The sequence below is a fragment of the Orbicella franksi genome, chromosome 14 (genome assembly GCF_964199315.1).
Source record: "Orbicella franksi chromosome 14, jaOrbFran1.1, whole genome shotgun sequence".
Lineage (NCBI taxonomy): Eukaryota > Metazoa > Cnidaria > Anthozoa > Scleractinia > Merulinidae > Orbicella > Orbicella franksi.
In genome coordinates, this window is record NC_138158.1 from 12,406,507 (window position 1) to 12,428,730 (window position 22,224).

A 22,224-nucleotide genomic window follows, 5' to 3' on the forward strand; every position below is an offset into this window, starting at 1 on the left:
TTCAGTTGAATGAATGATTACAAAGCAAGTTGAATAATAAGTAGGCAAAAATGCTAATTAAGACAAATAGTAACAACAGAACGTGAAAAGGTGTAAGTTAAAAGGATAATTTTAGATTTACATGGTGTAATTGCTGATTGAGGGAAGGTAGTTCTTTTTGAATATGAATAGCCTCCTTTATCTTGAGTTGAAAGCTGGTAGTGGCGTGATCTAAAATATGAAAGCAGTCTATTGAACACAATGAGCGACAACTTTCAGAATTCTGAAGATGTTTGAAGATGTGAGAGGCCCTATCAACGGCTAAGTGCTCACGTACGCGTGTGGAAAAATGTCGGGAGGTTTCGCTGACATAACAGGCATTACAGCCCGCACATGTAAACTTATAAACCACACGTGAACGAAGCCCGTCGGGGATAGGGTCTTTCACACCAAAAAGGTTACCTATCTTGAAGGAAGAAAAAACTAATTTGATGTCTAAATCATTACAATAGCGCTAGATTAAGTGTCGAATCTTCTTCTGAGTGATGACAGAAAAATGGCCTATGTATGGCAGCTTAAAGTAAAATGTGGGCGAGGTGGTAAGGGGGTAGCCCCGGGGACAATGATTGCTATGGGTCCCAGTGATGTAACGGTTAACCACTTTTTCAATTAAATGGGCAGGGAAAAGGTTCTTTTTGAGAATTTCAGTAAGCTTGGTTATATCCTCGTGTAACCCCAACCAAGTGTTGTTGATCTTGTAGGCCCTGTCAACAAGAGTCCTAATGAGACCTACTTTGTATGAGTACGAGGTGAAGCTAAAATAATTAGTTAATAACCCAGTAAAGGTTTTCTTACGGTAAACCCTAGTTAGGAAGGAATTAGTGTCACTATTATCAATAAGAACATCTAGAAAGGGTAATTTGCGATTAAGTTCTTTTTCCATAGTAAACCTTATGTTGGGGTGCCTAGAGTTAATGTAGTCAAAAAATATAACAGCATCGTGCTCCGAGTGAAATAAACAAAAAGTGTCGTCAACATACCTACGATAAAATAAAATTTTAGAGCATTGAAAATTTTCCAACCATAGTTTTTCATGATGCCCCATAAAAAGATTGGCTAATACGGGAGCAAGGGGAGACCCCATGGCAAATTTGGTAAATTTATGGTTTCCTTCGATGTGGAAAGTCTCTTTACTAACATACCTCTTGAGGAATGTATTGACCTGGCGGTCAATTACATTTCCGAGGGCAATCCTGACCTTAAGTTAAGTAAACCTGAACTTAGAAGCCTTTTCACTGTAGCCACCGCCCAGACCCATTTCTTATTTAACAGTTCTTTCTATGACCAAATTGATGGTGTGGCCATGGGGTCTCCCCTTGCTCCCGTATTAGCCAATCTTTTTATGGGGCATCATGAAAAACTATGGTTGGAAAATTTTCAATGCTCTAAAATTTTATTTTATCGTAGGTATGTTGACGACACTTTTTGTTTATTTCACTCGGAGCACGATGCTGTTATATTTTTTGACTACATTAACTCTAGGCACCCCAACATAAGGTTTACTATGGAAAAAGAACTTAATCGCAAATTACCCTTTCTAGATGTTCTTATTGATAATAGTGACACTAATTCCTTCCTAACTAGGGTTTACCGTAAGAAAACCTTTACTGGGTTATTAACTAATTATTTTAGCTTCACCTCGTACTCATACAAAGTAGGTCTCATTAGGACTCTTGTTGACAGGGCCTACAAGATCAACAACACTTGGTTGGGGTTACACGAGGATATAACCAAGCTTACTGAAATTCTCAAAAAGAACCTTTTCCCTGCCCATTTAATTGAAAAAGTGGTTAACCGTTACATCACTGGGACCCATAGCAATCATTGTCCCCGGGGCTACCCCCTTACCACCTCGTCCACGTTTTACTTTAAGCTGCCATACATAGGCCATTTTTCTGTCATCACTCAGAAGAAGATTCGACACTTAATCAAGCGCTATTGTAATGATTTAGACATCAAATTAGTTTTTTCTTCCTTCAAGATAGGTAACCTTTTTGGTGTGAAAGACCCTATCCCCGACGGGCTTCGTTCACATGTGGTTTATAAGTTTACATGTGCGGGCTGTAATGCCTGTTATGTCGGCGAAACCTCCCGACATTTTTCCACACGCATACGTGAGCACTTAGCCGTTGATAGGGCCTCTCACATCTTCAAACATCTTCAGAATTCTGAAAGTTGTCGCTCATTGTGTTCAATAGACTGCTTTCATATTTTAGATCACGCCACTACCAGCTTTCAACTCAAGATAAAGGAGGCTATTCATATTCAAAAAGAACTACCTTCCCTCAATCAGCAATTACACCATGTAAATCTAAAATTATCCTTTTAACTTACACCTTTTCACGTTCTGTTGTTACTATTTGTCTTAATTAGCATTTTTGCCTACTTATCATTCAACTTGCTTTGTAATCATTCATTCAACTGAAGATGGCAGAAGCTCTGTCGAAACATGTCTTGCAAACTTAAAAAATTGGTCGTTTTCCTTAAAATCTATATAATATATGCCTTTTAAGTAAAAGTTATTCTCTTAATTTTGGCTTATTTTACAATTCATTTGAGCACACATTAAGTGAAGTTGAAAAATGATGTTGTAAACACAGTTTTCAAAGTTCTGAGTAATGAACTCAAGATACAATGTACTCAATTTATGAGCTGCATGATGTGAAATAAAGAATTTTATTTTGTCAATTATTTACCCAGTACTTTGTTTGTGTTTGCCTGTTTTCTAGACTTATAGAGCTATCAATCTGTTTCAAAGCTATGTAATGGCGAGTATTCAAGTTATTTTCATGGTGGTCAATTGCCTGAGTGCAGTAGCAATTGGCTTGTGAACAGTCCCAATTGTAACTTGATCTTTCCTGACCAAGGCCTCATTATGACCTTATTTAGGCCTGAATATTTTGATTTCAGGCCTGACCTTTTTAAGGCCACCAAGCCTTAAAAATTTGAGTTATTTAAGGCTTGTTTTTAAGGCTAACAAGAGGCTCTCTCACTCTCTCTCAAGTTCATTTTTAAGACTTTTGTCGGGCCCAATATTGCTACAATCAGGTTTCAAAAATCAGGCTTCAAAAATCAGGCCATAATTAGGCTAGTGTTAGGCCTGACAATTTTGTGCGGGTTATTTCACATGAATGTAAATGATTATGTTGTTCGCGTCCCCTGTGGTATGAGTTCATTGACAGTAAATTAAAAATAACAAACAGATCTTAGCAGTGATGCAGAGCCTGAATTATGAAATTTGGCAAACCAAAGCAAATTTCCCTTTAGGCGAGCGAGAGGATTTTCATGAACAAAAATCCAATGGGAGAGGAGGCTAAACACCAAGTCCACGGTCCTGGAACGTTCCATAGACAAGACCGTTCTTCTAGAGGTTCCTAATAACTCCACCAGAGAAGCTAAACATGGTTGATCTTGATGTCCTTGGTAGACTGCGAGCAGTCTCTCTTTTGCTTGGAAATCTGTGTGGAAGAACGCAATGAAGAAAGTAAAGTGTGACTGCGAGTGTGACTTGTGAGAGGCAAGCAGCGCGTGCAGCTCGCAGCTTCGCACATCATGCTTGTACGCTCATGACCCACCACTTGCTTGTATTGCGTTCTTCTTTGTGTTCTTCCCGATGGATTTTCTAGCAAAAGAGAGAGTGCTTGCAGTCTATGTTCTTAACCAAGAAGTTTGCTCGTAATGTCAGAGAACAGTTGTTTCTTTATTGACTTTATTGTGATGAACCATTTCGAATGGATTTAGTGACAATATAATATTACTCAAGTTTTTCCATTTGAATCACTCAACCAAGTTTAAATGCTTTCAGTTCCTATAATGGGCCCAGTAGGTAGGATTCAAACGTGAGTGGCATTTCCCTTATGTGTGTTACACTTGATTTAAAATTCGATCATAACATGAACATATAAACAAAAAACCTCTACTTCAACGCAACAAGAATCAAAGCTTCAAAGCTTGTGGGGTTGTGTATGCTACTACATTAAAATATGTCAATTAAAATATACATGTAAAATACATGTTATTCATTGCATAAGAGTTTTGTTCAGTACGTCAGTATATCATGCAGCAATTGTGTCAATTGCATTGAGTTTCAGTTTAGTTTATCAGTTACTTAAATATACCAATTCACATCAATAGGAAATATCTGTAAGTTGTTTGTCTTTATCTTTTTTATTCTCTTTGTTGCCTTTCTTAGAATTATTGTAACATTTTGCTTTTTAGTCAAACACCACATGATTCAACCAGATGCATTCTAGAAATAACCTCTACATGTAAATCAAAGTGAGCAATCAATTATTGATTTTCAAATCACCTCTTGGTCTGATGTCTACGTTAGTTTGAAGATGACCGCCGCTCAAGTTTACTAAGTTTCAACTGAAAGGAACTTATGGCCACGAATTTGAGTGAAGAATCAACCTCGTGCGATTGAGAAAGGAGACCTACCTGTAACATGATCCAGGACAACGAAGGAATTTCACACGAAAAATCCCTTGTACTTTGTACAGTGAAGGCAACCATTACCAAGAAGATTGAACTAATTACGAACTACATTTCTTTTTCTTGAAAAAATAGTTCTATGAGATACATTTGCATGACTGTTATGTCAAGTTTTGACGTTAACTCAGCATGAATTCTAAACATAAACAAAAGAACAAGCTTAAATTTTGGCCTGTAAGCAATTTTAAAGGTCCCATTTGATTTGCATTCATGAAATCCTCGTCCAAAGGGAAATTCGCTTTGGTTTGCAAAATTTCATAATTCAAGCTCTGTGTCAATGCTAAGTTCTGTTTGTTATTTTTTAATTTACTGTCAAATGAATGAACTGGGACCACAGGGGACCTGAACAATGTAATCATTTACATTCATGGAAATAAGTAAACTTATTTACTAGGCTGTAATTTTCTAGGTGTTTGTTTACAGACTAACATTCTCTAGGTAAATGTGACTTCTGTTTTCATTCATTTAACCCGCTAACCAGGCAATTCAAATTTCAAAACCGTGCAACTTTCAGAAATGGCTGACAGAGGAAGCGTTTTTAATGACTTCACCAACCAATTCTGGTGACTGGAAGTTGTGACTATTTGTGACCAGACGTGACATTTCATAATCGACAGACTGACAGTTGTAATCGGAGAGTTCTTAGAATAAAGAGAAAATTGCACAGAACACGAGATTTGGGAGGAGTTGTTCAATGCCAGGAGAGCAAAGGAATAAAAAGCTGGATTATTTTGTAATAAACTGAGTGACTTTGAGTGTACCACCAAGTTCGGTACGTTGCTTTGAAACCCTTGTGCATGGAATTTTGTTAAGAAAAATGGTGGAAAGAGAACTTCAGACTATTTAGACGTACGTTCAAATGTATTGTCCGAGTGGCTGGTCCAGATTTGGCTTACTTTTTTGCCATGAAAACATACGTCATCAAAAGTGTGACCAAATGAGATTGAAATGAAGGGTTTGAGATCACTGCAACACTGCAAGTTGGAATTTTATTCACTGCATCACCACTTAAAGAATAAAAGAACAGGCTTAAATTTTGGCCTGTAGGCAGCTTTAAAGCTCCGACCCATTTAATTCACATTCATGAAAACTTCTCGCTCACCCAAAGCACAGAGGACCCGAACACTGTATCAGCACTAACAATCATTTACAAAATAAATGCACTGTTGTTTACGTGTGTTTCTGGGTCTGTTTGAGCCCTTTATAAGGGATTTGACTAGAAGCAAAGGCGGTTTACATTGTAAATATCTTGTCTGCTGTTTTGTAAATGCGACAATCTGATTTTGTCTTGAGTTTTCACCATCTTTATTAACAGCTATTAACTCTAGTCGGCGAGTGTTTACTGCCTTCATTAACTATCAACTCTCATTGGGGGAGAGATTCTCAGCTTTCACAAAATCCTCAAACCTTCAACACAGGCCAATGACTATATGAGATTATGCAATAATATTGCATAACCTCACAACAAACTCCAACCAAATGGAATAAAACTAAGCATAAGTGCTCAAACAGGCATTATGGACCTATTTTTCAATAGACTGTTCACAGCCCTCTATTTTCTCATATTTTTATTTGATCGTACTCGCGGATAGAGTCCCGAGAGAACTGGACGCCAGCGCAAAATGGAAGACTTTACTGGGCAGGGGGTGGGGACCGAAAAAAATAGAGGGGCTGTAGACATCTCTGGAAAAAAGTGAATTCCCCGTTTCTCCAGAAGCGGAAAATTCCCATTGCTTGACAGGTGACAAAAGTGTCATCGCCTTGACAAGGGCTGATCATGATTCCGTCCAGGTGTGTTTCACGGCTTGCAGCAGTTGTCATTACTGACGCATGCCGTGATTCGTAATAGAGCGGTTGTTTTTAAAATGGAATCCTTTTAAGAGAAATTTCAGCGTTTGTTCACTCAAAGATGAACAGATAGAGGCTACTGTTCATCTTCTTCGGTCGGAAGACGTTGCAATTTTTCCGACCGGCTTTGAGGAAAGTCTGATATATCAACTCTACGCAACGGCAAAAGAAATGCAAATGTGCGAATGCTGAAACAAATCAGGAGAGTTGAAAGAGCTTAGGATTCCTTCCATTGTTTTGTCAACAAAGGAGACAAAGGAGGACGTGCTTCTTCTGATTGGCGAGTGAAATACAAGCTTGTTTTCGGAAGACAGCAGGGGACTTTTTGGATACAAAATTCCAAAACATTTTCCTTCGCTAACAATTGTGTCATGCTTATTGTAGTTGATGAATGCTGCACCGTATAACACCTTTGGAATATATTCCCCACAGATAAAGATAGAGACAACATTCTTGACACACAAGAACACGTACGTGACATTGTTTGCAAACTGATACTTGTAATCAATTAAACAAGCAATTTACTGCTCAAATTTTATTGGTCTGATTTCGTTAATTGGTCAAGGGGTGGAGCTGTAAGTGACAAGGTGATAAAAGGGTGAGGAGCCTAATAAGTCCACTTTTTACCAAAGATGTCTGCAGCCTCTCTATTCTTCTTGCTTGCTTTGCTCGCAAACCCTGCTCCACCCCTGCGTGCTTCACACTCGCCTCACTCACTTTTTCTTCTGCTTGTGTAAATAGAGAGGCTGTGAACAGTCTAATTTTTCAAATAGAATCTGAATGTCTTGTACTCTCATTTAAAACACTTTGAAGCCTTGGTCTTGCAATTTGAAAAGTCAAATTGTTGCAGGCTAGCAAAGAAAAATGCTATGACTCTCGCCTTGTCGCAAAGTCTTGCATTTATCATTCACCACCCCTGTATATGACAGGTTTTTCATGGATAGTACGCTGGACTAAACTATTTTGGATCAACATTTTACAACAAAAAATTGAACGAGAAAAGTGATACAAATCATTTTTTGATTGTCTTAAACCTTATTAAATTCCCAGCCCAGTCAAAATCTTTTTGAGTAGTAGGCAAGATGGCTGGAGTAGTAGGCAGATAAGGATGAAGGCCCTTGCTCCCTGGGGAGGGGGGTAGTGTTTGGGGGTGAGCAGAGGCATGTCTGCCCAGAAAACAAATGAAAATATTGTCTTCAAATGGTTGTATCTCGTGCAGTTTGGGGGATAAACTCAGCGGAGCCCCTACATAGCTTTTACATAACACTCAAGAGTGTTTTTTTTTTCAAATCACAGTTTACATTGATTGTAAGTTTGTGTTCACCAAATTAAAAGATGGACTACCAAGACATACTGAGTATCTATTTCATTGTCTCTCTTACAGCCTTAGGCTATAGACAAAACAGATAACAACCTATTAGCTATATGTTTAAATATCAACATACGAAATGAGAATCCTCACTATTCATACTTGTTACTTTCTGCAATTTCCCTTGAGAGAAATTTTTCTAAGTAACTACATAATAACACTGTTATTTTCCTGCCATTTTAGGTTTTGTTTTTAACATTTAGATCAAAAGTATCAGAATTAAAGAGAAATTAACTGCTGGAGTTGAGAATAAAATTCACAGTCACTTGCATAGTCACTGTCTGACTCTGAGTCAGGACTGCAAGGTGGTAGATCTAAAAGAGACCCAATCTCAGCCACTTCCTCCTGAACTGTCTGCTCATCAATTGCAGAAAGAGTGGGGATGGACACAGCTGGTGGAATGACTGTCATTTCTCCTTGAACGTCTTGTTCTTGTTGAACAGCCTGGACATCCATGAGAGGAATTCTTGTTATCTTTGTAGGAGGAAGCTTTTTCCTTTTCTTTTCTCCTAGCCATGTCTTGACTGCCAGCTTCACCACTGGACCACAGTCTTTCACAGAAGGGCCATTGATCAAAACCATGAGCAGAGCTTCCAACATCTCATTCTGTAAAGAGTTCCTGCATCTTGTCTTCACAAGTTTCATTGCACTTGCCCCCCTCTCAGGCCAAGCATTGCTGACTGGCAGTATCAAGGCGACCTTGGCAATGTGAAGCAACATCAAAAAATGGCTGGTAATTCACCTTGTTCTTCATCACTTGAGACAAGAACCATGCTGTGGAGCTACCACTCTTGCCATTCCTCACTTCCTCTGGGATTGCTGCCTTGATGTTCTCATTGACATGGTACTTCATTTGGCTCCACTGGGATTGCAACCTGTCGTTTGCTCCCTCATCTGCACGGAAGAAGTGGGAGGCCAACACTTTCACTTTGTCTTGTCCACATGCTTTGAAACCAGCATCCTCAATCTCTGGCACTAAAATTGGATCAAATATGGTAAATGCTAACAAGACACCATTACTTTGCAAAGATTCAAATCGCTTCCCAATATTCTTAATCAGGCTGTCAATGTACTTGCACTGAATGCTGACAAGTTCATCAGCATCCCTTCTGGACATTTTCAGTTCTGTAGCGATGAACCTGTTGCCATCAATGTCCTTTTCCAGGGCATCGAAGGCAGTGCTTTCTGCTTTGATTGTTTCAAGCTGCGATTTTGTGTGTGCAATGGCTGGTAGTATAGCAGAGAAATTGAACTTGCCTGCCTGAAAGGCTTTGGACAAGTGTGACAATTTGGACAATACCTCTGCAAGGATGTAGATGGTTCCTAGAAACTTGACTTTTTTCAGCTTCTGGAGAAAGCCACAGGCTGCTGCATCACCATCTTGAAACATGTTTAGAGTCTGCAACAAGCTTTCATATTCTTGCTTTACAGCAAAAACAGATTTGTCAAAACTCAGCCAGGGTGTGTTGCATGCTTTTTTTAACCTTCTTGCAATGACTTTGGTTGCCTTGTCCGTCACATTCTTTGCACTTTTTAAATTGACTTGTTAACTTTCAGAAAGGTTGCTATTCTCTTTGATTAATTCTCAAGCCACTGCCATAGCTGGCGTAGAGTGGTTTCAATGAACTTGATATAATTTAGTTCTGAAACAGTGTCAACACAAGCCAGGGCCAGTTTATGGCATATAGAGTGTATGTTTATCAATTCAGGATTTCTCTCCTTGAGTTTGACAGCTACACCATTGTCCTTACCCAGCATGACATTTGCACCATCTGTAGCTAAGCCACTCAGCTCTGACACATCTAGATCATTTTCCTCAAGAACCTTTAGGACTGTTTCAACAATTGCTTCTGCATTACACGAGTCAAATTCCTCTAACAGGTTTCTTATTGCTAAGAACTTGACCTCAGGACACCCAGATGGATTAACATATTGAATGAAACAAAGTAGTTGAGAAAGGGTCGCTATGTCCGTTGCTTCATCGATCAATAGTCCATAGCAATTGGCACTTCTCTTGTCTTCTAGTAACATTTGTTTTACAGCTTTCCCCATACAAATGAGGATGTCATGGATTGATCCTTTTGATCTGTGAGTAAAGTGCTTAAGTTCAGAAACACCAATTTGCTTCTCAATCATTTCAAGTAAAGGTATGAACTTAATGTTGGGAAGATGTTCTTTCATGACAAAGTAGCAAGCAGAGAATACTTGCTCTAGGACAGAAATTTCCTTTTCCACTTTCTCCTCGTAGTCTTTGTGAATAGTGGACATCCTTTGAAGGCGTTCACTTTCGATACTTCGAGCATGAATTCCAGACTGCTTGTGGTCATTGAGGACTGCTAGTTTGTATCTCTTTGAGGGAACATCAATAAAAGCATTACTAGTCTTATTAACACTGCTTTTGGAACAATGTTTCAGACAAAGCAGGCAGAACATCCCCTGTACTTCCCCTTCTTCTAGGAAACATGCCCACCAGTAGTTGTTGGACAGCCAGTGTTGCTTAAACTTGTCCTTGGAACCATCAGTCTTGAATGCTGCTTTTTCATTTCTCAAACTCGAGCACTTCTCTTCCGTGCAAGTAACAAAATTATGAACATTCGCTGGAAGACTGTCTGATTTGGTAAGTTTTAATAACATTGCGTTTATCTCATTAGCATCGAGCAAAATTTGGTCATGATTTAAACATGTTGACACAGTTGCATGAGTAGGTTGTGCTTGAGTTGGAGTTGGGGTTGTTTGCTCAGCTTGAGCTGTATTATCTATCACTTGAATTGGACTGGATGGACCAGTAGTTGGTTCAACTGTAACTGAGTCAGATTCAGTTGTCTTATTTTCTACACACAAGAAAAAAAAAATGATTCAGTTGTCTCCAGAAAGCATCAACACAAAGTTATTTGATATAAACACGACCATTTGCAATCGATCACGGTGTTAAAGTAAGTTAATAGTAAAAAATGCAGATTAGGACATTTTGAACAAACTTTTCAAATCCTTTGGGCAATACAGCGTACATATGCAAAAGTATAGGTCACGGTAAATCGGTAATTTATCAAAGGAATGCAGAGAAGTCCTTAGGAAGTCGAAGGTTCTAATCAAACTCTTCAAATCCTTTGAGCAAAACACTGTATGAATGCAAAACTATCGACTTCTAAAACTACTCACCTGATATCTTGCGAAAGAATTTGTATATTTTTGCATTAGTATCCTCAGCATGAGCTCGTTTGGATGCCATTGGAGTTGAAGCCATCTTGTTTGTAACTGGAAGAACATTGACTGCTGACCGTTCAGGCGGCTCATTTTTCCACGCAATGTGCAAGGCATTCCTCGGCTCCAGTTACCCCGCGGCTCTGAAATATGTGTTCGCTCATTCGTCCCTGTGCAGCGCGACTCACAAAAAACGTTCGTATATGCTTTTTAGTCACAATTTGATCTAGAAGAGGCTTCATATCAGTTCATTAAGAGCTTTAGCGTGAATTGTTTACTGATTTATGGCAAGTTAAAACTTAAACCTGATTTATTTAATAAACTTTTAAGTGTGTAGTAGGCGGCAGATATTTCGTAGAAGGCGGCAAAATCGCCGGCTGCCGGCACATTTTGACTGGGACTGGATTCCACACATGGAAAGTTATTTTCGTATAGATCACGCAAGGAAGACTTGCATTATAGCGTATATAAATTTGCTTGCTGAATCACAAAAGTACGGAAATTGCATGATTTCTGAGAAAAAAATAGTCATGGTTTACATTGACATTGTAGTGTTTGCACCAGTGTTGTTGTGCAAAGAACATTGTTGTGTGTTCATGGATTTTTTTCGTGAATTTCACAAGATGACATTAGGAAGGAGCTATAATCCATCTGTTAAACAGCACTATAATCCTGTGAAACATCAGCGGTTTAGAGAATCAAAAATTCAAGTTGTGATGCTACCATTGAAGGGCCACAAGGCAAACCAAACAAAGTTATTTCAAGCTGTTGTGCAAGAAAATGTGACAAAATGGCAAGCTCCTGGTAAATGAGCCCAGAAACAGGTCCAGAAACTTTTCTAAAAGCACAAATAACAGTGTCTGAGGTTCTTGGCTGACAACGCTCTAACACAGAAGTATTTTGTCCAATTGTGATTTGTGCGAAGTGCAAGCCAAAGGCAGCCATCTTCTAAACAGGCAAAGACCGATCTAGAGGCAAGAACAGTTTAAAGACTTCAAAAGAAGATCAGTAAAGTTTAAGACAATTACAAAATTATTTGCTTCGAGGATATTGAGAAGCTCGTCTCGAATAGAGTCCAGTTTCTGTTACACCCCAAAACAGTCCATCTTGAAACACAAATGTCTCTGTATTGAGTGCTCCCATGGCAATTAAGTCATTGTGAACAGTGTGGACAAGATAACATTTTTGACAAATATATTTTATGGAAGGAGGGAATTTTTCTTTTAATAAGTTTTGGAATTTACTAGACTGAGACTGTTGGTAGAGGTCATTGAGTACATAAGCTTTCAATATAACTGTTTTTGGAATTATAGCAGTTTCATTAGATGCAAGAATTGTGAACTTCTTTGTTTTTCATGCAATTTGAGTGCATCTACATCCTGACTTCAACACTTGCGCATTCGGGTATTATTGTGCAAGAAGGTCACCCCCCAAGTCCAAAGGTGCCCATACGCCTATAGCTATGCTCTTGTTTGTCCCACAAGTACATCAAAAAAGTTAACATTGCAATAAGCGACCAATTTTAGGCCCAGCTTCCACACATACCGGTATCTGGATATTTTAGAAACTGAGATTTTTTCTCTGTTTTGAAAAAATATGCATCAACATGTTTCATTTTCAATTCCTTTTAGCCTGTCCACTGAAAACACTAAAACAATGGAAATTTGACAGTATTCCTTACAGAGCTTACACAATGCAGTACAAATGAGCAAAAAACTCATGACATTGCGTGATGCTGTGACAAGAAACAAGGTTGAAAAGTGTATACTTGTCTAGATATTTTGGGCTTCTTTTCAAGATCTTTTCTAAGGATTTTCCATGATTTACTAGTACAAAATATGTAGTTCACGATGTTTGTGTAAGTACACAGTAATTGACTATGCATGTAGGGGCATTCATGCTGACATCATTGTTTACATTTTTGCTCATTTGCATACGGCTTTGCATACAGCAGGAAGCAAGTTAGATATACCTAAATTGACTCCAAGCAGATAAAGGGCTAGTGAAACTTAAGACATGGTAAAGTTTTTAGCTCTTTGGGTGTAATATTCAAGGAGAAATTGTCTTTCAAAAACTGCAAAATTTCTAGGTGGCAAAAGCACTAATGAGCTCATACATTCTTTGTAAAGTTTTGAGTTTTTAAACCCGTTTTGCACAAAAAGTATTTAATACATCAGGCTCATATTCACTGACAGAGTTAATCGTACTATGGCATTTCAATTTTCATAACTGATTTCTTTGTAGCTCCATCAGAAACTGAATTGCTTATGTTAATGAAGCAAATATTGTCAACAAGGATTCCCCTATACTATGGTCAGTCAACAATAACAAAGTGAAAAGTTACCTCACATTCAGATATTGTTGGACATCTCTGCTTATCTCTTATTTTAAAACTATTTTCAATCATTGATCTGGAGAAACTTTGACTCCATCGCATTTGAAGCTTGTATTTCAGGGGAAATTAATGTTTGAATCCAAAATTGTTTTGAGAGTCCAAAATCTGCACATTCCGTAAAGTCAAATTAGCAACTCTTTGTATCCACTGACATCGTTATAACTCTTTAAGAGCTGTGAGTTAACTCTTCAGTCATTCTAGACCGGCGACCAAGCCACACTTTGAAATGGAAAAAAGATATATAATTTTTATACATCATAGCTGTCCAAATTGTAGCTATACTCCAAATTGTAATGCTAGATGATCTAGTTCTTTCAGTTGAAATGCTTGTCCAGTTTTGATAAAATATGAATCACAAATAACCCAAAACTGTTTTGACAGCCCTCAAAGCTCAGTCAAAAGTCCCTTGAGTGTTTTAGCCCAGTTCCCAAAGTGGCGTCACTAGTAGCCCGACCCAGATCCCACTTTGCGTGGTCGTGAACATAGAAATTACATGTTCAAACACCTGTAGAAAAGCAGGGATTTTATCAATCAAGATAACTTTTTCGCTGAAGTAATCAGGGAAACTAGTAGATTTTATTAAAGGAAAAAAATGGGAGGGGGGGTAGTGGCACTTTAACTTATGTAATCTATTTCCAATTACTGGATATGTAATTTTCGCAGGGATCCGATGGTGGGAAGACTCCTAAAATGATGATTAAAAATGCTTGTTTTGCCTTGGACAAAAAAACTGTATTGAGATACCTTAAAAAAACTGATTTAGGGTTAAGCTACCGGTATTCAAGTAAAGTTACCTCGTATCTCAAAAGCACTTGTTGATTGTAGGGTATTTGGAACTAGCAGATCCCCATAAACGTTTATGGGGGCAAAGTCAATTCCCAATGTCTTCTCTACAGTACTTGCAATTGAAATGGTAGAAAAATGGTGTTCCTGGTTCACCACAGGAAATGTTCAGAGATTCGAAGCAGAATTTTTGCTCGGCCTTTTTTCTGAATTATGGTAAATGCTCCAGGTGTACAATCAGTGTGTCCTACTGCATGTTCCATGAATACCCCATGATTCTAAGGCACAAAGATTGCATAGTCCAGGTTAAGAATTATGTATTAATTTATACACTAGCCTGTCATGTTATTTGCATTTCACTTTTGCACTGCACTGTTCTACTTGTGGAGAATTGTCTGTGACATTCATTATTGAATGCAAGTACAGCTGTAGAGCAAATCTTGCTTACATTACCTTGTATTACATTTCATAGCATTAATGTTGGGCATCACTCTTATCTTCCAGATCATAATTGCTAGCATAATGTGTGGCTATTCTAAGGAAGACTGGACTGAACTGGCTCAGATGGCTGAGGTAATTTTTTTTCTCAATTCAGATTGAAGTCAAATATTCAATTTGTTGTTAAAATACCAAGAAAACTGTGGATATATAAGTGAAAAGGCAAAGTTGTGAAACTGAATTAAAAGCCTAGAAAATAACTCAATGTTTCAAATGTGACAAGGATGCTTAAGATGGGGAAAAATATAATTTACAGTGGCTTAAGTTTCTCAATTAGCCAAGCGCGAGATGAGAGGAAATAATTAATGTAAATGAAATGTACGCAAACATGACTCTTGCCTTCGAGCGGTGTTGTGTTACAAAGATGCAATTTACAAGGGTTTGTATGGGAACTTTACGGGTTTGCTTTAAATGCCTAAAATTTAATGTTTTGACTTCTCTTGCTTTCCTGTCTTATTCTTTGTTGTTTCATGGTGTTTGAGGCCGTTTTGTAGCGTTTTCATCGAGTTAGCGCTGGTGGTTGTGTCCCACTAGAAAAAAACACAAGGCTGGCAGGCTCAGAATCAAACCATCGTACTGTGAAGGCCAAAATATTCCTGCGGAATGGACATAGGTGCTTCAAATCACGATCAGTCAAAGCATGAACAACTCTCTTCCCAGTCCGTTGGCCTGAAAATCGCTCGTTTACCAGCTCAAATCTGCCTCTCTCACTGCTGCATCATGCGTATTAGTAACTAAAGGTGAAATTTAGTCTTTGATGGTGCGTATGGGTGAAAACCTCACTCCCGAACAAGCAGAAATTTTTCAGTTTGCCAAAAAAAGCAAAGTGAATGCATTTGGATTTCAGTTTTGAACTTTCAACGTTCATTCTGTCCTGGGCGCCTGTCTGATAAGCAGTTCGTTGGTGAAATTCGTTTATAAACTGTACGCTCAAACAGTTCAACTGTTCTTTTCAGAGCAAAAATTCAACAGTTCTTTTCAGAGCTATCCTTCAGTGGTTCTATTTAGATTTAGAACACCCAACAGTTCCTCTCAGAGCTAAATTTCACTAGCAGAATGCTGTCAAAAGTGGTGAGAGACGAGACGAAGTATAATCCTCCCTACTACTGACACTACTTTACAATACAAAAGGGCGGTGTACCCTCCTATGGTGTTGATTTGCATATAGGCAATAGTTCCATCCCACCCACCGACTGCTGTTTTTGTCGAGCAGACGCAGTCGCTAAGCTTCGATTTTCAAATCTGGTATTGTCACTGTTGGCTATACACATGATGCAGCAGCGAGAGAGACAGATTTGAGCTGGTAAACGAGCGATTTTCAGGCCATTGCGATGAGATTTGCGAATCGAACCAGCGACTGATGGAATGGGAAGCGAGTTATTAACCGTGCAGCCATGGCTGAGCGCTGTTCATGGTTTACCCATGGTTTATTTACTTTTTTTTAACCGCGCGGCCATGGGCCGAGCGCGGTTCTAGGTTTACCCGTGGTTTTTTTTTTTTTTTTTTGTCGGTGACCAGACGCAGACCTCCGCTCGGCCAAACTTTGAGTCACGCAACATGTGATTTTTTTCCGCCAGAAGCTGTTAAAACATAAATACACGGACAATTTTACCGATATTGTTTTCTTTTTTGTGGGTAAAATATATTTTCTTTTCGTCTTATCAAAGCGTTGGATTTAAAGGGAATAATAAATACGGTGAAAAAAGGTATTACGTCAGCCATGGAATGCGCTGACATTGCAGCTTTCACTTTCGCTACATGACAAATACGATCGTGTTTACTTTGCAAGTTTATTTCGGCAGAAGCGACGGTCATTAATTTATTTGTAATTTTGTGAGTATTTCTTGTGGTTTTACGCAAATGAAGTAAATCCTTTGACTGTTTCATCACAGCCAGTTCATAGATCGGAGGAAAATTAAATATTTGCAAGCCAAGCAAAGAACGTGTCACAACGTGCAAAGATTACGTCATTGGTAGGGAAATAACCACCGTACTAAAGATAGCCGTAGATAACGCAATTCTTGAATTATGTGACTCGTGTGACTCCTTTGCTAACCCTTAACTCCAGGGAAAAAACAATTAAATTTAATCGTGACTTTAAAGAAAGAAAGCGGTTTGTAATAGTGTTCGTATCTTCATGCCCATACATATCCCGAAGAAAGTTCCAGATTAAGACTACTACGTCATCGGAGATGTCACAACGGCTACGACTGATAGCGCGATAATAGAGTTTGTGTTGATCAAGTGCTGTGATGTCTACAGTAATCAATGAATCATCAAAGATTGCTTTGGAATATGCACTGCGTTGCGACTGTAGTGCTAAGAAAACAGTTAAATTTTAAACGCGCGGTTATAAGATCTAACAGATCTTCTTGTTAGTTTTGTCGGTGACCAGACCCAAACTTCCTCTCGGCCAAATGTTGAATCACGCAACCTGTGATGTTTACTCGCCAAAAGCTGTTGAAACATTAATACAAGGACAATGTTACGGATATTGTTTTCTTTATTTGTGTGTAAAATGTATTTTCTTTTGGTTTTATCGAAACGCTGGATTCGAAGGGAAATAATAAATATGCTAAAAAGGGTATTACGTCAGCCATGGAATGCGCTGACGTTGCAGCTTTCACTTTCGCTACCTGACGAATAAGATCGTGTTTACTTTGCAAGTTTATTTCGGCAGAAGCGACGCTCATCAATTTATGTGCAATTTTGTGAGTATTTCTTATGGTTTTAGGCAAATGAAGTAAATTCTTTGGATGTTTCATCGCAGCGAGTTCGGTGATCAGAAGGAAAATTAAATATTTGCAAGCCAAACAAAAAAGAACTTGTCAGAACGTGCAAGGATTACGTCATTGGTAGGGAAATAACCACCGTACTAAAGGTAGCCATGGATAATGGAAGTCTTGAATTATGTGATTTGTGTGACTACTTTGCTAGCCCTTTACTCGTGGAAAACACCAATTAAATTTAATCGTGACTTTCAAGAAAGAAAGCTGTTGTTAATAGTGTTATTGTTAAGAGACTAATAGTTGCGTGACCGTGACATGTTGTGTTACCCGAGTTACCAGTTGACATGTAATACGAGATTTTGTATTTTGAGCCTTTTGTTTTGTTCTGTCGTATTATCGAGATCGTATTGTAAGAAAATATTCGCATACCGTCATCGCGAGGAGAATAAACGTACAAGTTGGACCCGTTTCAGTTACTTCATTGTTTGTTTCGTTATTTTACGATTGGTACCGTCAACCAATTACAACATTTGGTCCTTCGAGCCGAACATTACACAGAAAAGTTACGAAGATCGAAAGGAATCGTAAGTTTGGGGGCGTTCCGTCCTGCGATGAATCGACTACACGTGTATGGTTTGAAACTGGAAATTTCCCTTTAGATGCCGTCCGACGACGAAAAAGATATGGAATCGACCGAGACAGAGGATCACGAATACAGGCTTCGGGACTGTAAACAAGAAAAGAGAATCGCAAAATCGCAAATGACGCGTCTCTTAAACAAGTTGGCCAGCGTCCTGAGCGAAGATAATCCGCAAAACAAGATCAAGGAGCTGTTAGAAAAAATTCAGGAACAACAAGAAGAGACTCTAATGGTAATGTCCCGTTTGGAAAAGGCATATCACCAAAAGAATGATACAAGTATGGCGGAGAAAGTTAGCGACGAAGCGGATGATCTGGTTGAACAAATCGATCGTGAAACCATGCCTGCTCGCTCACTGTTGGCTTCACTCACCAAAGTCAAATCACGTACAAATTCCGTCGCAGATAGTGAAGCTTCGCAAAGAAGAAAAGAAAAAGAAAAGGCAGAAATGGAAGCGCGTTTACGGCGGGATCGGCTTGAATGGGAAATTGAACAGAATCGTGAAGAATTAGAACGCCAGGAAAAGGAGCTTCAAGCGGTAAACGAAGAAATAAATAAACGACGCCAGGAATTGGAAAACAAAGTGGATGAGCATTTGATTCTAGAACAGGAATTTACCGAGGAATATCATCCCCTTCCCTCGCAACAGAATAAATCAATTGGAAACCCTCAGCAACAGCAAGAAAACAAGGTACCTCAGAAATCACCCGACCACGTGCATGCAGTTGAAACACCATCACCGGAAATGCCGAAATCGCACCGTCCTATTAATGTTTCTGACGCCGGTTCCATCGCTAATAACCGTGAAATGCATGGGCAATTGGAAAGAATCCGAATTCCAATTTTTTCAGGAAATAAGATGGACTTTCAACGCTGGAACGCAGCTTTCACGAGTTGTGTTGACATGACTTCATTATCGCCGCAATTCAAGATGTTACGCTTGGAGGCATGTCTAGCTGGAGAGGCCGCGAACACAATTAAAGGATTAGGATACTCCTTGGAAGCGTACGAGGCGGCCAAAACATGCTTATTTCGTAAGTATGGAGGAAGCCGAAGACAAGTTCAGTCTCACATAGAAGAACTAAAAAGGCTCCAACCCATCCAGGAGAATAACGCGAAAGAACTGGAAACTTTCGCCGATGTCTTGGAACGTGCAGTAATTACGTTGAAAGAAAATGGCCGAAAATCGGACTTAGAAGGAGGGGCACTGCACACCATGATCCTTGAGAAGATTCCTGAGCGTTTACTAGCCCAATATTACCGGTGGTTAGATGAAAACAAGCATTGAGATTCCTTAGAGACATTGAAAGACTGGGTTTCAGAAGAAGCTACATATCAGATACAGGCCACGGAGATCAAGAACGGAATTTCAAACCAAGATCGCAATGAACAATTAAGGAATGGTAAGCATCGCCCTGCTAGAAGATTTCCTAGAAGCTATTTCAGCGACAAGAACGGAAGAGGCAATCAAAACTGTTGTGTATGTACCGGGAACCACTCACTGTTGAAGTGCAAAGCATTTCAAAAACTTTCCATTGACGAAAGATGGCAAACTGTCAAACGATTTGGTCTGTGCTTCCGATGTTTGGCGAATAACCATCATGGTAAGTCCTGCCCAAGAAGCAAGCAATGCGGCATTAACGGATGTACAGGAACTCATCAAAATCTCCTGCACTATGATAGGGCGCCACCTGCTCAATTTCGTCTACGACCAGAAGCAGAATCATACGTTCAAACTTTGACCACGCCCCCTCAGCCAACGATCAACGCAAATGAGAGACCGAGAGAAACCATGGAGGGGAATGGTACCAGGCAATCCGTTACCATGGAAACATTTGGAAATCAAGGACAACCAGAGGTGGCGTTACGAACAGTGCCGATCCTATTAAAGAACGGAAACAGGAGAATCACCGTGAACTGTCTGTTAGATGAAGGAAGCGACATGACATATGTGAATGAAGATGTCGTTAACGAGCTCGGACTAACAGGCGAGAAAGAACCCATCACAGTGAAGGTAGCAAATGACCAAACCCTTCGCTTTATGTCAAGCTCATTTGAGATTGGCCTTGAGAGTACTGATGGCCGGGTAGACACGAAGATAACCGCCAAGACTTCTAATAAAATCTGCGGTGGTTTGAAAGCTGTTAACTGGGTCAAGATTCAAGACAGATGGAATCATTTAACCGGAATTCCGTTCCCAAGGCTTGCAAAAGGAAATCGAATCAATGTACTTCTTGGAGCAGACCATTACGAACTGATGTATTCGATGAAAAAAGTGACTGGAGGCCCGAATGAACCCTGCGCGAGACTGTGCCCCCTAGGATGGACTGCCATTGGAAAGATTCAGAACCTGGACACAAAGGAGAGTCACTACACTGGCTTCCATCACACATTTTGTCTGCAAATCGAGAGAAGAGAGCCCACTTTACCAGAGAAGGACACCTTAGAGCTAAACAACTTGCTGAAACGTTTCTGGGATCTGGAAAGCATTGGAATTATCCCAACTGGTCCGCAGCTGACACCGGAAGACAAGTTGGCATGGGATAAAGTCAACAAGTCTTTGAAGTTTAATGGCCAACATTACGAAGTAGCCGTTCCGTGGAGAGATGAAAGGCCACAGCTACCGAATAATTTACCGATGGCGAGGAAGAGATTGGTGTCCACCGAGTGAAGATTAATGAAGGATAAAGAAGTAGCCGTGGCTTATCAGCAGGTGATTAACGACTACTTGGACAAGAAGTATATTCACCGTGTTCCTGATGATGAGCGAAAGCCCGAGTGTCAGTGGCTCCTTCCCCACTTTCCAGTCGTGCGGCCGGAGAAAGCAACATCCAAGGTGCGAATAGTCTTTGACGGTTCAGCGCCTTTTGAGGGGAACAGTTTAAATACTGAAGCCCTAACCGGACCGAAACTTCAAAGTGACATCTTTGACATTCTTGTGAAGTTCAGAAAGGAATGGGTGGCTCTCGTTGGAGACATCAGTCAAATGTACCACCAGCTTGTGTTATTTCCAGAAGACCGACCGATGCATCGTTTTCTTTGGCGAAACATGAAGATTAACAAAGAACCCGAAGTGTACGAGTTTCTCTGCTTTGTGTTTGGTGGCTGCTACTGCCCATTCTGTGCGCAATTTACCTGGCAGAAGCATGCAGAAATCCACCAAGACTCATACCCGCTGGCTGCGAATGCGGTAAAGAATCATTGTTACATGGATGATCTCATGCCGTCCGTGGATTCCATTAAGAAGGCCATAGAAACAAGACGCCAGTTGACAGAGATGGGCAATAAAGCTGGATTCCACTTGAGAAAGTGGGCTTCGAATCTCACAGAAGTGTTAGCAGATGTTCCTGCAGATGACCGTGCTTCTGAAGTTGATCTAGAGAAGAACTTATTGCCTGTGACAAAAACGCTTGGTGTGTCCTGGACCGCACGAGAGGACCAGTTCCTGTTTCATTATTCGCCCCCTTTGAAGGACTTTGAATTCACTAAGCGGAACGTCCTAAAGAAGACAGCAACGTTATTTGATCCGCTCGGATTTCTCTCCCCGTTCGTGGTTAAAGCAAAACTGTTCATGCAGCAAGTGTGGGTGGACACATTGGAGTGGGATGAAGTCCTCCCGTCTGGGCAAAGAGAACAATGGAAGCCCTGGTTTGGTGAATTGCCCCTTCTTGAAGAAATCAAGATTCCTCGTTGTTTAAAAGACACAAGTATGAAAGAAAGCTCTATCACTCTGCACACCTTCTCCGACGCTTCCGGGAAAGCATATGCCGCAGCCGTCTACAGCAGACACAAATTCGAGGATGGAAGTGTTACTACTCGTCTTATCGCATCCAAGACCCGTTTGGCTCCGTTAAAGACTGTGAGCATTCCTAGGCTTGAGCTTATGGGCGCTCTCATCGGTCTACGATTGGCAAATCAAGTCTGTTCAGCACTCGACATCCCGTCCAGCAATGTCACGTACTGGGTGGACAGCCTGAATGTCGGCTATTGGATTAGGGGACAGAGCCGCGAATATAAACCCTTCGTTGCTCACCGCGTTGGCGAGATTCACGAAAAATCTAACCCTAACCAATGGCGTTACGTACCAACAGATATGAATCCCGCAGATCTTGGAACCAGAGGAATGACAGCGCAAGAGCTAACCGACAGTTCAAAGTGGTGGAACGGGCCTAATTTCCTGTGCAGTCCCAAGGCAGAGTGGCCTGAATGCAAGTTTGACGAACCGTCA

At 40.0% G+C, this 22,224-nt stretch overlaps 2 protein-coding genes across 8 annotated transcripts in view; one reads left to right on the forward strand and one right to left on the reverse strand.

Moving 5' to 3' along the window:
* Positions 1 to 22,224, forward strand: part of LOC145467664 (dihydropyrimidine dehydrogenase [NADP(+)]-like) — a 278,425-nt gene that overhangs the window by 174,700 nt on the left and 81,501 nt on the right. For all 7 annotated transcript variants that reach the window (XM_081451259.1, XM_081451260.1, XM_081451265.1 and 4 more), the window contains one exon: positions 14,634 to 14,702. In XM_081451259.1, coding sequence (XP_081307385.1) covers positions 14,634 to 14,702 — 69 coding nt within the window. The remainder of the gene's footprint in view (positions 1 to 14,633; positions 14,703 to 22,224) is intronic.
* LOC145467748 (uncharacterized) overlaps positions 1 to 22,224 on the reverse strand; it is a 113,261-nt gene that overhangs the window by 74,022 nt on the left and 17,015 nt on the right. The window lies entirely within an intron of this gene.